Below are 15,414 nucleotides of genomic sequence, written 5' to 3'. Positions count from 1 at the left end.
GACAGCGAACAGGAAGGCGGGTGGTCCCTGGTGAACGTTACAGTAAAAGAAAGAGAAAGAGCTGGAGTGGGTGGGATTTTACCCCAGCAGTTTGGCGCTCTGTTCCCAGCCCTGCTCATGTGCACGATGAAGTAATGAGAGACTCGGGGCCTCTGGCAAACTCAGGCCAGATGGGGAGAGGATACTTCACCACAATTACTCTGCAGCAGAGAGCATTAAAGCCAGTGCAGCTTCTCCTCTCTACAGAGAAAAGATAATCACTGGGAGAATAATTAATCAACACTGTTTTTTAGCACTCTTCACAGGAATTTGTCTTTAAAGGTTTCAGCTGTGGTATCGTCCTCTATCCCTGACATTTGTTTAGAGTGAGTATATATTAGTGTGTATATATTGTTTGTTTTGTGGTTTGTTTTTTATGTGTAAGCGCATTGTGAGAAATGATGATCCAAAGCAAAATACCTGATATGTGTCCTCATACCTGTCAAATAAAGCTGATTCTGATTTTGATACAGTATCCGAGTATGCTCAATAGCACCTATGATAGGGTTGAAGAGGATTAGCTAATATCTAAATTCCCATTTGAAACTTTACTTTAAAGAATATTTTCAATGTTTCTTAACCTACTAAAGAAAAAGAAAAAAGGACAAAACTAGGGTACATTCTGCTTAATAAATAAAAACTATTGCATGCAAGAGGGGTAAATCCAAGGCACTCTTAATTCTGATTACAAAAAAAAAATTACAAAAAAAATTCAACATTAATGGCTGAGACCCATGCATGAGACAATAGAAACATCAGTCTTCTTAATAATCTGACAATTCTACAACGGCCATTAGTGATAAACATTTGTTTATCAAAAAACATGTTTTTCTGTGATATGGTGGACGATTGTTAATGCTAGCCTCTGCCAATGAGAAAAGGCCAGTTACAGTCAAGATTTAGAGCTGTAGTAAATTCAAAACACTTTACCAGGGCGATCGGGAATCAAACACACAGCTATAGTTGCCAAAAACATCAAAATTGACCCCAAGCCTGAAAGTGAATGATTCAAACTGCTAAATGTTTCATCAGGTTTCTAAAAAGCATAGTCTTTAGCCTCCCTTAACAGAATTTTATGCTTTGAATTTTCTCAACAAAATTCTCCTTGGGAGTAGACCTCCTATTAGGTTTTATATCTTCCCTACCTTTAGCATTCTATCAATGAACCAGATATTTTAGAACACAGGTGCTCATTTTTTTCCCACCTGGAGAATTGAATCCCCATCCAAGTCCCGTAAGTGCTCCTTTCAACTGCAAGTTGCCAAACATTGTCTATGCTGAAAATTGTCTATGCCGAATATCCTGCTTACTTTGTAAAGCTATGGTCCAAACCTTGAGCCCCTTATTTTACCGTGACCGTGATCGATTGCAACGTTCTTGGATGAGTAAAAATGTGTCACCCATACGCTTTTGGTGACTGTATGAGTCACCAAAAGCTGTCTCATCTTGTGTTTTAGAAAAGTTTATAGATTAGTGTTGGCAGATTTCCATGAGTTTGTTATGAGCCCTTTCTAACAGCCCGACGGCAGGGCACCAATCTACCAAGAGGATAAGAGTATTAATAATGTAACATCCCATAAGGTGAGCTAATATTGATTTTAAAGGGCAAAGTATTTTCATACAGCCTCTGTTCCCTGAGACTAATTAAGTTCAAACTGGATATTTTTCCTCACAAGTCAGATGGTCATAAGATATGGCAGCAATGCAATCAATTGGCACTGACAAATCAGTGTCGTTTAGGAATGTTAAACAAGGCTTTGACAACAATGTGATGAATTAAGAGGAGGGCTAAAACTGAGGGGGTTCCATCACCCCAACATTACTGCCAATGACTTGAATAAAAGGAGGCAGGTAATATATCCAAAGACCTTTCCATTGAATCTACTGTGCTCTAAAACAAAGATGTGACGTAAACAAACAATATCTTGTAAACTGATATATGCTTTAAAATATTATACAAAATTCACAAAAGCAAAAAGCTTAATTAAGTTAATGCACGGTGTAGGGGCTAAAGTTTTGGGTTTCTCTTGTTCATCGGGAACAGCAGGCTGAAGTGCTGTGTTTATAGTATTATCTGTCAGAGATGAGGTTATTGAAGATCTACAGGGAAACAGTAAAAAATCCTGACATTTTGGCATAGTATAATATTTTTAAAGGAAGTAGGTTCACGCATATTAAAAAACCTTGTCTGTGCAGCTGCTTTGATCCTGCACAGGGCAGAGTCAACAAACGGACTAACAAACAGCCTGGCCGTGAGAGGTTTACACACCTAAAGAACATTTAATCTCCCTAAGCCACTGCATGCTAATGCTGGCTCATCACACACCAAACTGTCTAACCTGAGAGATCTCTTAGACAAATCATCTTAAACTAAAAATCTTAAAAGCAGTTCTCAGGTTCATCCTTCTTTATGCAGGTAATGTGAGGGCTCTGCTGTGTTGGTGGAGGACTGTGTGGCTGTGTCTGGTTTGATTAGTCACCTGACTGCTGGCCTGGCCTTTGGGAACAGGAAGTATGACATCACTGACATTCAGGAATGTGGGAATGTCAGGCTGCCTTTAACACTGCTGGAATGAAACAGAGAGCACGCAGGATGGACACAACACATAACTCACTACAGTTGAGTTATTCCAACCTTAAAGATTAAACACTAAGGCCCAAGTTTTCAAACCATTTCAGCCTTGTGGGTGAAAAATGCTACCCCTCAAATGAGGTCACTCTGTTAACACAGCAGGGTTGTCCAGCAAATAAGTAGAACCTGGCTTAACTTTTGCCATAGCGTAATTCAGATTTCTTTTTGCACACCAAAAACATAACTAAACAGTAATGGAGCACATTTAATTCTTGATGAGGCCACCGAAGAAAAAGCAGCAGCAACCATCTCTATTTCTCTCAAATAACCATTTAATCACAGTCATTGTTGTTGTGTTCACTGTGTGCTGCTGACCTTTAACCACATCCTAATTAACAGCCCCCACTGTTCATGTGCATAAAGGGGTGTTAAATCAATTTAGTATTTCACTTTCATAAAGTTGGGGGACTTGCAAGAAACAGTTAAAAAAAAAATAATGTTCATAGCCAACGCAGTGAAGGCACGTATGGATTAAACTCCAAATTTACTGCCTCTTACAGGTCCCTCAATACAACTTGATAGCAAAATGCATCTCTAAGATGTCATCGTTATGAAATCATTGTTATTTTCTCAGACCTTATACAAGGTTAGGGTTGCATCGTGTGTGAAATTAAGTTCCCCTTTAATTGAATCTTGAAGACAAATTAATGCATTAATTCCTGAGAATGTGCACAACTAAGACTCTGATGGAACGCAGTATGAACATGATTCACATGCCAACACAGAGCAAAAAACAAGTACATCAGCGCTCTAAAAACCACATTACACACAGATCAGCCCTTAGGGCCAGCAGAAGATATTAGCGATCACATGCTGCTCAACTACATAGGCTCAACACAGGGAGTCATTTACTGGACAATGAGACCAGGCCCGGTTGGGTATGCTCTCAATAACGCCCATGCTTCTAAACATATCTAAGGCAAATACAGAACACAGACACCACGAGGCCAAAGACTGGAAACATGAGGTCTTTTTTAGTGGCATTTTTTACTATTTCCACAAGCCAAACGTTCTTTACATGTGGCGATGAAACAATGAATTTGTCATGTAATTTTATATTCTGACAGCTTTGTGTGTCATGTCTAGTTAGTTGCTCAATAAATTGATTTGATCAGGCAAAGGGTAACATAGGAACAAGATCCCAGAGACTTACTCCCATACCAGCTATATGTCAGCTATATAAAAGTAGCTTAACAGAATTTGTCATAAGAAGGTTTAATTAGACACAGGCCATTGTCTTACACAAGCTGAAGCAAACATTAACTAGTTATAAACATTAGAAAAACTTCATTAGGCATGCAACAACTTATTATAAAGCAACATTTATTATTCTTATTCCATTAAGTGCTATTAGAAAACACGTCATTGCAGGACATTAAGCCAAAACTTCCCATGAAAACTTCAGTTTAAAGCTCATTCCTCATCCATTACATGTCTTCCCCAGCAGTGGCAGTGCAATGGTGTCGGCAACCCTCGTCAGAGATTTTGGCATACAGTTTCTGGGCCTAAAGCTCAGTTTGAGACGCCTTGCCAGACTTGGGAAGAGAGCGGAGAAGGAGCCAGAGCTGGAAGGAGTGCAGCCCCAGAGGAGCCCAGCTGCTGCCTGGGAAACCAAACCTGAACCGGCTCTGGCCCACGCTCTCTAACCCTGGCCCCTCCCGTCTATAACAACACTCAGTGTGTCCCTTGTTCTCTTTCTTTTCAATCTGATCCCTTTCCCAATGTCATTCTGGTGTGGACTTTGGGGAAAAATAAGTCAGTGGAGGAAGGGTGGAATGACATTAGTCACCCTGCTGCACATTCCCCAAATACTTTCCACTGTTGATTTCAAAACATTCACACATGTTCATGTTCTCACTGTCACACACACACACACACAAACACACACACACACACACACAAACACACACACACACACACACACACACACACACATGTACATGCTGTGACACTCACCCCGATAGTGGAGGCTGTCATCAAGGTGATTGTACTTGTGGTGGTTCTCCAAGGCAGGGGGGCTGCTGGCACCCAGCTCCGCCAGTCTACGGCTGGTGGCGGAGAGCTCGGAGCGGAGGTTGGTCACTTCCTGGCTGGCGGACTGGATGGCCCCATCAATCCTCTGTGCCAGCTGTTTGTTGTCTTCCATCATTTTAAGAATTTTCCCCTGAGGACCAAATCCACACAGAGCAGCATGATGTCAAGTGGAGCATTAGAGGGGGTGAAGCTTCCTCCTCCTGTTATCCCCCTCTTCTCCTCCTCCTCCACCTGGGCTTCTTCTCTCACAGTTTACTTCATACATATAAAAAAAAAGCCAAAACGCTGGTCCCTTTTCTGTTCTCCGCTGAGCAGCACAGAGAGGATGTCTACCTGTTACTGCACAAAGAATAACGTCTGTGTGGCCAAGCACCATGCAGTCAGAGAAAACATGTGTGTGTCAATTGGTGTGTGTGTGTGCAGGGCAAAGGAGAGCAAGATAGTGAGCGTGGGAGAAAGAGAGAAAGAGGGACCGTGAGTGAGAGCAGAGAAAGAAAAAAAACAGAAGAGGAAAAGAAATTTAGCTTAACGGGCAGAGGGGAAAGTGAGTGCTCCCGCAGAGGAGAATGTGCTGTGAGCAGCTGCTCTCAGAGAGGACCCAGCACACACTGAGATGACATGCAGCCTTTTAAATGGATTGTACCATGTGCTGGAGGACCAGGGGAGACGGGGGGGATGCAGTTGGGCTGAGCTGCTCTCCAGTAACTCTCTAACTACAGAGCGTGTTGTGTATCACACACCCTATGGAGTCTGTAATGAGTAGCAATCTGGTCTGTAATAGGGAAAAAAGTACAGATTGTTTCTCTTCACTTTTTTTGTCTCCATGTCCCTGCGCTCAGAGCTTGGCAGCAGTATTGAACCCTTTGACAAGCACTTGTCAAGCCCTCTATATCTTTACAGTCCTGCTCCCACTCTCCCTTCCTCCCTCTCACTAACACACCCGCTGTCTTTTTGTCTCTCCCACCCCCTCTTTTTTCATTCCATTATATATTCGTCTCTTTGTCCTGGGAAAGCTCACCCCCACATCGTTGGAAGGGGAAGGGGGCTGGCTCAAGGCATCCAATGGGAAAACATTTCAACTCTGGGAGCAAACTTAGCAGAGGGCAGAGGCACAGCCCTCTAATGGGCTAAACACAAAGGGGAGAGGCCCAGAGAATTACAATCGAGCTGTGGCGAGAACATAGTGGAGCTTTACTTCTTTGATCAAAAACAGTTGAAAGGATTATATTTCAGCTTTTCCGTGGGCCCAGCAAACAAACACCAGCGCCATCTATTCTTATCTCTAACAGCTGGGGGGGGGGGGGCTTGGGGGTGTAAGTCATTCATTTTAACTTAAAACAATCCCAGATATTGCTGAGCCATCACAACTTGGAATCTGCATTTGACATTTCATTTCCCAAGTAAGAAAACACATCCTGTCTTTGGCAAGAAACTGAGGCTGATGAGTGATACATCACTGAGATTCTGTCATCCGAGGCTCGGGCGATAACGGCTAAATGCTCATTAGTATTCACACAATGGCAGAGAGACAAGCAAAGATGGAACTGCAAGTGTGCGGGACTAATGACCGAGCGGTACACACAACTTGTCGGTTACACTGCTAGTTTGTTCATGGCTTTATGATGAATTCCGCACAATGACGTGTTACAGATCAGATCGCGTCTATGACTTTCACGGGCCCATTAGTGTGGCCCCTTGGAGAATATTACAACTGGCCTGCCTCAACTTATCAGCTCCTGTACTCTCTAAAGTTTTGTTGTGTGATACAGCAGTGTTTGTGGTGAGACATACTGTATATTGATTTTCCAGAATATTTACTTTAACACAATGTCTTTGCTAGAGTGATATAGAATAACATAGACTGTCCACGAGAAAGGGCATTCATTCCCCCAAAACATTCTTTGATAAAAGTAGTTTAAAAGCCTCTATTGTCGTGGCTGCATGGTTAAAACAAGGCCAACATGTATCAATCAGTCCTTCCTCAGGCTCAAACAATCACACACAGACAAGTGAATAGTATAAGCAAGGGGTTTATACAGATATACTGTACTTTAGTAGATTTTTCAGATTTTTTACTTTACTCTACTATTTATTTTACTTTGTACAAATTTCAGTGGAGTTACCGTTATTATTTTTCATGTCATCATACAAATTAAATCTAATTGGATGAGAATATACGTTGCAAAAGTGCATCACTACAAGACCACTCCACCGATTCAGCAGCATTCATTCGCAGAAAATCAGTGCGGCTTGATGGCGGTAATGTTAGCATAGTAGTATGGACGGCGACTTGACTGGAAATGAAGAAAACGGAGCGATTTGGCAGACAAGCAGCAAAATATTCCCAATTATCTTCTGCCTTATCTGAGAGAGATGTTTGAGATAGAAGGCATTGTTGTTATCAAAAGCTATTTGTTGTTTGTTTCAGTAACTTTATTAAGTTTCCGTTAATGGTCAGTTACAATTGTTCTCCAGCTAACAATGGCGAATCCTTGGTTTCCATTTTTGTGTTTGGTCCAGGTAGCTTTGCATAAAAAATGGTTGTCATTCGCAAAGCTATTTGAATTACATGTTATCCTGTTCATCATCCTATTTAATCTATAAAATACATAAATTATATAGATCTTATCTGATCTTATTTTGTTTGCCAATTAGCACAAAAGTTTAACTGGGGCTGAAGGGAATGTCCTTAGTTGTCCTTAGGCTCAAGGTGAACTGAATGGCTGGCCCCTGCAGTCTACATGTTGATGTGTCCTTGGACAAGAGACTGAACCCCAAATTTCTCCTGTGTGTGCGTGCGTGAGTGCATGCATGCTTGTGTGTGTGATTGTATGTTTATGGAACATGATGAGCAGGTGGCACCTTGCATGTTAGCCTTTATCACCAGTGTATGGATGTGAGTGTGAATGGGTGAATGCTGGCTTGTATTCTAAAGAACTTTGAGTGGTCACTAAAGATTGGTTAATGGCAATTAGTTTATGACTGCATTTAGATTAGATTCAACTTTATTGTCATTTTGCAGTGTACAAGTAAAAAGACAGCGAAATGCAGTTTGCGTCCAACCAGAAGTGCAAAAAAAGCAGAAATGTGCAATGCGATGCAAAAGTATAGACAGGTGGTGCATAGGCAGGACAGAAATATATTGCAGTGTTATAAGAGAAGAATAAATATGGTTATGTAATAACAACAATGTATGAACAACATGTACAGATATGTGCAATGTTGTAGCAGTGACATTATACTGGTAGTAAGAAAGAAAAACAGAATAAATATGGATACACTGAATGAACCATAAAGACAGATATGTACAGGTATGTGCAGTGGGGTAGCATCATAAGAATAGTAGGAATAAGTGTATGTGCTTTTTCAAAGTATTGGACAAACAACATTTTTAACCCAATCATGGTACTAGGTGATAAGTCGGGGGACCACCAACATTATTTGAATAAGGATTCATCCTCTGGGCAACATAAATAACTTTGTACCACAATTCATGTCAATCCATTCAAAAATGTCAACCTGCTGGTGGCCCCACATGAAATGTTATCACAAGGTATGTATGATTCATCCTCTGGAGACAATAAATTCCTTTATAATAAAAATGTCATGGTAATCCATCCAAGAGCTGTCCAGATATTTCAGTTTGTTTGTTTTTCCTGCTTTCTCAATCTGTCCTCTTTCTGTCTCTAGCCTCTGCATCATTTTATCTTTCTGTAACATCTAGCAACATCTGTGCTCAAAACCAATGATTTGCAAACAGGACAATTGTTACAGTAGGTTTCGTGAAAAGACATTCACCAGAACTGGCATGTTTGATCACATCACATGTTAGCAGATCATTATCACCGTCTAGACAGTCACATCACTGTCCCCGATTAGTGCACTGGCCCTGATTTGTAGCTGATTAGCAAAGGACAAGCACGATCTGTAGCACAAGGCAGGAAGGAGGGTCATCTCCACTTCTAGCTTTACACAGAAGGGTCAAACAATTCCAACACAACTGTTTTTGTTTAAGAATGTGACAGCTAAGTCTTCTTTCATATGAAACCCCACAACCATAGGCTGCTCTGAGCAATGTGAGGGCTTTCAAATGCTCAACTGTGGAATGCGAGGAAATGAATGATTTTGGGGTCAAGGGTCGTGAAATGTCCCAGATGCACATCAATAACCATAAGTATGGTGAGTCCAATACAAATAAAGTCCTCCTGTCTCTACAACGGGACTGAAAGTGTATATGGCCATGGCAGAGACCTTCAACCAGGGCAGGAACTGGGTTAACTCCCTTGAATAACCAGTCATCCCTCCAGTGTTTCTATGGATTTGGTTCACTTTTCCAAACTTGGCCAAGTGTTTGTGTTGTTAGTTTGCTCACTTGTTTGATGCTTTCTAATGGGAAGTTTAATTAAGTGTGCCGACGGTGTGCAGTTAAAAAGAGGTATTGATAAACAGTCACCATGTCTGTCTGCCTGGGTTAATTGAATATCGACTAATCCTCCGCACACTGGAATGCTTTCCATTTTTGCCCAATAGCAAAGTGATGTAATGCCCCGCTCAACTATTTAAACAGGTCTTATCAGATGCCCCGGGAAAACAGTCACTTCACTCCACCAGACTTAGTAATGTCCATCAAATGCTATGAGAAAAAGAAAGTTAATGTGCCTGTTAGCGTGTGGTATAGTTTAATATGTGAAAGGGAGGAGCTAGGAAAGGTGTAGAATTGAAAATTAGAAGAAAAACATTCCTAATCTTGTGTGTTACAAGGTGTGCAGATTCACCCGGATGATGTGTTTATCACTCCATTCCTTTATGCACCCTTCAAGCCATGAAGAACTCGGCGACCATGTTTCATAGATTAATTTCCACCTAGGTGTCAATGTCAAAACAGGAAGATCCATCAGAGGGAAAACTTGACTCAGAAATGTGTTGGCCAGAAATGTGTTGGCCAACAACTCTTCCCACATAGCTGCCTGGTGGCACACAGTGCAGGGTTAAGATTTTCACATTCGGTCATGAGTGTATCGTTGACATCAGGATATGTGGCTTGTGTTTCCAGAAAGATTGAAGGGAACCTCCCATTGGTGAGCACACACTGCAGGGGTGAAATGCACAGTAACATCTCAAGTTGTGTGGCTGTCCCTTGGGACTGAAGGTGTGACACATGAGTGTTAGGACAGAACACCTAACTTAGCCACACGCAACTGATGCCACAATGTCATGACTGTGCAACGAACAAGGAAGCCAGAAAATTGTGCCTTGCATTTGCTATCTGCATGTCCACTTTGTCCTAATACCACTGTACCACATCAATGGCGGAATTGTTAGCAAACAGTGGCAATAAGGTCTGTAATTGCTCTTGTGCAATACATAATTTTAATTTGATTTCAAAAAGAAAACTCCTCATTTATGAATAGAGCAGATATGAAATTTAAATATTTGGGGTTCATTCCATGGTTAAGTACTAACAGTCCTGTTTGCTAAATTGGCACTGAGAATTACAAAATAAACTCCCTTAGGAACGAGGCCCCTTAAACGCACAACAAGCATTTCTAGAGGGCTTTATTACAGCACACTGCTAACATTATGTCTGCTGAAATACTGTACATTTCAGAAAGATATTTAGAAAGTAGGTTCCAGTCTCCATGTATACAGAAGTGCTCTGAAACTCACCCTTCACAAGCAGCAGCTCTGAATTTCTAAATCTCTATGTCAAAATGTCCAGTCTGGTGGGGACTGAAAAAAACAGCAGGATTCAGGACAAAAGCTGTCTCAGTACACAGCACACTGTCCGCCAATATCAAAGAGTATACGAGTTTTGACTCTTTACTTTTAGACAGGTTAATTGTCATCGCACTTGGATCACACTTTTGTCTGTTCACCAGCAGTGTAGCGTGTGTTTGTGTGAGTAAACAGAGTAAAAAAAAAAAAAAAAGTTTGAGTTAAGGTTTCCTTATAAACGTTACAAATTAAAATGTGTTTTCTGCACAACTACTTCTTGTTGTCTTTTGCCAACATTTGTGGAAAACAAGACCCTTTGATATTTAAATATGGCACCACTTTCATACAGCAACAATCCTGCACAAAAACATATTTGTGCATGTGCTAACATGGTGGTTGATTTTTTTATTTATTAAAGAACATTTACTGACGCAACATTAAAAAAGAACATCAAGCATGCATTACATGACAGCGAGTAAACAGCAAAAAACTATAGAAAGCTGAGTTTATGTCACTTACAGTTCACTGCTTTAAGTATTCACACAGAATGCAGATTTATCAAATGCAAATGTCACAGCTGGAGAAAAAAATGGGTATTTATGTCTGTGCAAGTGATGGGGAGAAAAATCCTTTTGCCCTGAGTGGTGACACACAGGGACAGAGGGGCATTGATGGAGTAAACAGTGAATAGCAGGGTGCGGAAATTCAACTCTTTCTCTTCGTCTGTGTTGTTTTCTTTCTCTTTTTAACTCTCTTGCTCCACTAGCTTTCTAGTTAGTTACTTGTTAGTTTTATTGACAATATTGTCAATAAATGTGATGTGTATGTGATGTTGTGGACAACAATGTCACAGTGTAAATTAGAGCAACTTTAATCAGTATTTCTATATGAACAATCGATCACATGAGGTGTCTCCTCAGTAACTCACCGCTACTCTCACCGCTCTCATCAGTGTTGTCTTTCAGTCACAGCAGGAAGCTGTGCTGTAAGCACGTACAGCACCATACAGCAGACAAACAAGCGACTGGCCGGTGAACACTGTGGGAAGATTAGCTGCTAGAAAAGCAAGATATTTCCTTTAGGAGTAGGTAGAGACCAAAACAGAGCTACAAACAGTTGCAACGTGTTGTTTGTGGTTGCGTAAATACACAACTGTTCAATAACAAGTACACCTTAACAACTTTATTTGGTGATATGTTAATGTGTTCACTGCAGCATTCAGTATTCTAACTGCATTTAGCTGGAACGGTTTGCTGTGCACATTTGTGGTGGCTCTTACTTGTCTACAATGCCGCCCTGAAGGTTAAAGCTCAGGATGTAAAGGATCACTTATGATCTGAATATCTTTGCATTTACTTAATTCCAAGGCTTAGTTGCATTTGAGGTTTTGCTAAAATGTTTGCTATCAAATGCACCCAACAGTACAGTCAGCTTCTGACAACGCTATATGCATTACGATCTTTAATCACCTAAGGCTTGCTTAATCTGTCAGCAGGGTGCTATCAACATGTTGCTGAACAGTAAAAAGCAGCAGCTCCACTCCTTCTCTGCGGCTTGAACTCTTGCAGAGAGCTAAACTCCCTTCCCTTACGCTGGCCCTACGGAGGCTGAGATAAGACCTCAAGTGAAGCACCTATAATCGGTTGTCAAGCTCAGCACGTCTGTCACCCAAAGTCCTCCCCAAGTTCCACTCCAACGCCTTGCAGCCATGTCCTTCCCCCATCTGATAGTCTGGTAATAATAAACAGCTTGACAGCCTGTCCACTTGGAGATAACGGTCGACAGGGTTGCGGATGAAACGTGGTGCCAGAGGCCTTGATGAGGCTCAAGATAAAGGCTTGTCTGCACTCTAGGGGAATAGAAAGGCTTAGTTATGATGAACGTCAAGACCTGAGGGAGGGGAAATATACGTCACATTATGATGAGAAAAAAAACTGTAGAAAACGAAATTTCTTCACTGTATCACATGCCTTCTATCCACCGAGACCCATTTTGCAACATACCGCATTCCCCCCTCGATCTCACTTCTGCTCCCTGCTGGTCTGTCATTGCCTCTTCTCCCACTGGTGCCCTGCATTGCCAGGCCTCAGCCCATTATGTTGACTCAATTCCACTCTGCCACAGTCATACTTTTGTTTTCAACAAGTACTGTAGAGCTGGATTTTGCAGTCCTTTCTAATGACATGCAGATCACGGTGAGATCACAAACAGAGTTGGCATCGATACAAAAGGTGCATGTTTTGCACATAGCGTTACACACTCAGCTACTTTTCTTCTGTCTAACTGAGTTCCTCACCCCTTTCTTTGCCCTCCGCTCTCTTCTGCAGGAGGCACAGTTGCACAGCTACGTTAAGCAAATAAAATATGTGCCTATAGCTCACAGGGAAGATGGGAAAGATAGCTAACAGTGTTCAATCAATCAACATAATTGAAGTGTCATTTGAATGAATCCAAGTTACATGGAATCGTTGGAGTTGCCAAAGGCTGCTTTATCACAGTCCTGATACTAAAAAAAAACTACAGGTTATAACTATTGACCAGCTGTTCAAAAGAGCAAAGCAGCTGTCTCTGGGTGATGCTACTAGAGGATATCTCTCAAGGTAAAACATTTTCTCACACAATGAAGAACCTCATTCATTGCCAAACTCTCCTCCATCCATCCATTTCTCTCCCTCTTTCTTTTCTCAGAGCAGCAGAGTGATTTTCAGAGGGCAACTGCAGTGGAAATCACTCTGACAAAACTCTCCCTGTTGATTTATGATATACGTTTAGTTATTTATTGGCTAATAATGGCAGGCTGCTGAGAGCAGGTTAGAGTACACCTCCCAGGACAACTGGGCAAGCCTCAGATAAAGAGATGAAGGATCAGGACTGCTGTCTGGCTTCTTCTGTAAATAACAGAGAGTTTGGTAGACGCTTGTTTCCAAGGTGAAATAATGAATCTCCAACTAGAAGAAAGGAAGATCACTCAAAGAAGAAGTTTGATGTTTTGGGAAATATGTTTATTTGCTTTCTTGCTGAGATAATACCACTCTCATATCTGTGTGGTAAACATGATGCTCGCAGGCTGTTATCTTAGCCTAGCTCAGCACAAAGAAACAGGGGGAAAGGGCTAGCCTGGCTCTGTCCTAAAGTCCAGCAACTCTGAAGCTAAAAAATATACACAATACATCTCATCTGTTCATATTAACTGCACAGGCAAGGCAAGAGTGGTATTGATCAAAGTGTGTATACCGAGCATCAAACTATACCTTAAAGTGACCAAAGCTAACAGCATTACCATCTGCCAACAGGAATTTTCTGCACCAATGAACCACTCCCTGGTTAAATGTAGCACTGCAGGCAAATAACTGACGGATGCATTTAAGGGGGAAAAGACCGAACAGTACTAAGGATAGATTTATCCATATCTGATGGAGAGCTGTTTTGGTACAGTGTATTGATAAGCTTATTCTGTTGTTGGTGTGTATAAAGGCACATCTGCAGAGCCTTTTGATTGTGAGACTCATCTTACTATCATGTGTTTCCACTCTAGAGGACAGTTCCAATGAATAGTAACACTAGAGACAATAATCCCCCCATCACCGCTTTATTGGTGTCCTTATTCAGCTACTTTGTATGCATGCCAATACACTGTACTCTTCCAATTTCTTCTCATCCAAGTGACATCCTCAGTCCGCTTCTTATTAAAAAATGTTTATTGCAGTCAGAAAGATAAAATGCCTGTCAAATTATTGCCTCAGTAATGTCTTTAAGTGCAACATTTTTTGCACAAGATGAGAAAAACAATTAAAATGTTTAAAAAATGTATGACATAATAGAGTGAAATATTTGTTTTATTGTTAAAGATAAAATAACAATCGTGTTGCACCAAGAGAATTCAAAATTGTTCCTAAGAACTACAAGTCGCTATGCACTGGGAAGTACTTTCTTTATATGCTAAAGCTAATACTACAAGATATGAAACTTGTTGGAACAAGTTGAAAAATGAGCAACAAGGGAAGCGTAGAGAAAGATAAATAAGGAGAAATGGAAGGGCAGAGTGTGAGAGAGAGGAGGTTGGAGCCAAAACGTGAAGTTGCAAAGTCATTTATTATATTTCAACATTTATCTCTGCTAGAGAGAGAGTCAAGTTATCAGAAGGACTAAATTGAAAGACATTCAAGCGTGCAGTAGGAGTCAGTGGAAGGAACACTAAAAACCAGGTCGTTGCAAACTCTCTCAGTATTCCAGACTTAGCATACTATTCTGCACAGAGAGCCTTTTTTATGCACATATGTGCACCACCCAAATCGAAACATCCACCCATCCACACACCCACACCCACACACACACGCACAAATGCACACGCAAACAGTTCAAACATTAAAATGCAAAAGCAATTAAACACAAGCCACAACAGTGCAGAATAAGTGCCAACCTGACAGCAGGACTTTGATTATTTTAATTAGGGCAATATGGCTGACTCATCCATGAATATAATTGAAGGAAAAGGAGGTTCGTTTTCCTGCCTGAAAACCTGTTAAAGACTGCAGTTAGAGAGTACGACTACTTTACATATGCTTCAGTGCAAAAGGGCAAAGCACTTGTGCAAATGTGTTTGGATAGACAAACTGTGCTGATGAGATACTTTTGTATTATGTCTTTTATTTAATGGCTCCAACTTATACTAATTGTAAATGTATGTGATTTAAATGGTGTTTAATAAGCTGGCTCCTGCAGGGGCTTGCAATTGCATTAATCTGCATGCTAAATTAGTTTGTCTGAATCCCAAACTTGTCTGGCTCAGGGAGTTGAGCTCTTGCAAGGGATTATAACAGGGCATTAACACTAAGATCCATGGCAAGCAAAACAATGAAATGTTTCTAAAAGTTTTGCATGTGAGCAAACTAATTACCATAGTATAATTTTACAGTCATGCTGAACGATGAATATGTTCCAGCGCGTGTACCTAAGCAGTTTCCTTGCAGACATGTCCTTGTGTGTTTATTGCC

At 41.0% G+C, this 15,414-nt stretch overlaps 1 protein-coding gene across 1 annotated transcript in view; it reads right to left on the bottom strand.

The window, feature by feature from the left end:
- kaznb (kazrin, periplakin interacting protein b) overlaps window positions 1-15,414 on the bottom strand; it is a 123,126-nt gene that overhangs the window by 74,778 nt on the left and 32,934 nt on the right. The window contains exon 4 of the mRNA XM_032513011.1: window positions 4,628-4,835. Within this exon, the coding sequence (XP_032368902.1) occupies window positions 4,628-4,835 (208 nt within the window). The remainder of the gene's footprint in view (window positions 1-4,627; window positions 4,836-15,414) is intronic.

The sequence above is a fragment of the Etheostoma spectabile genome, chromosome 4 (assembly GCF_008692095.1).
Source record: "Etheostoma spectabile isolate EspeVRDwgs_2016 chromosome 4, UIUC_Espe_1.0, whole genome shotgun sequence".
Classification (NCBI taxonomy): Eukaryota; Metazoa; Chordata; class Actinopteri; order Perciformes; family Percidae; genus Etheostoma; species Etheostoma spectabile.
Note: the sequence above shows the minus strand (reverse complement) of the source record. Positions and strands in the feature narration are given on the sequence as shown.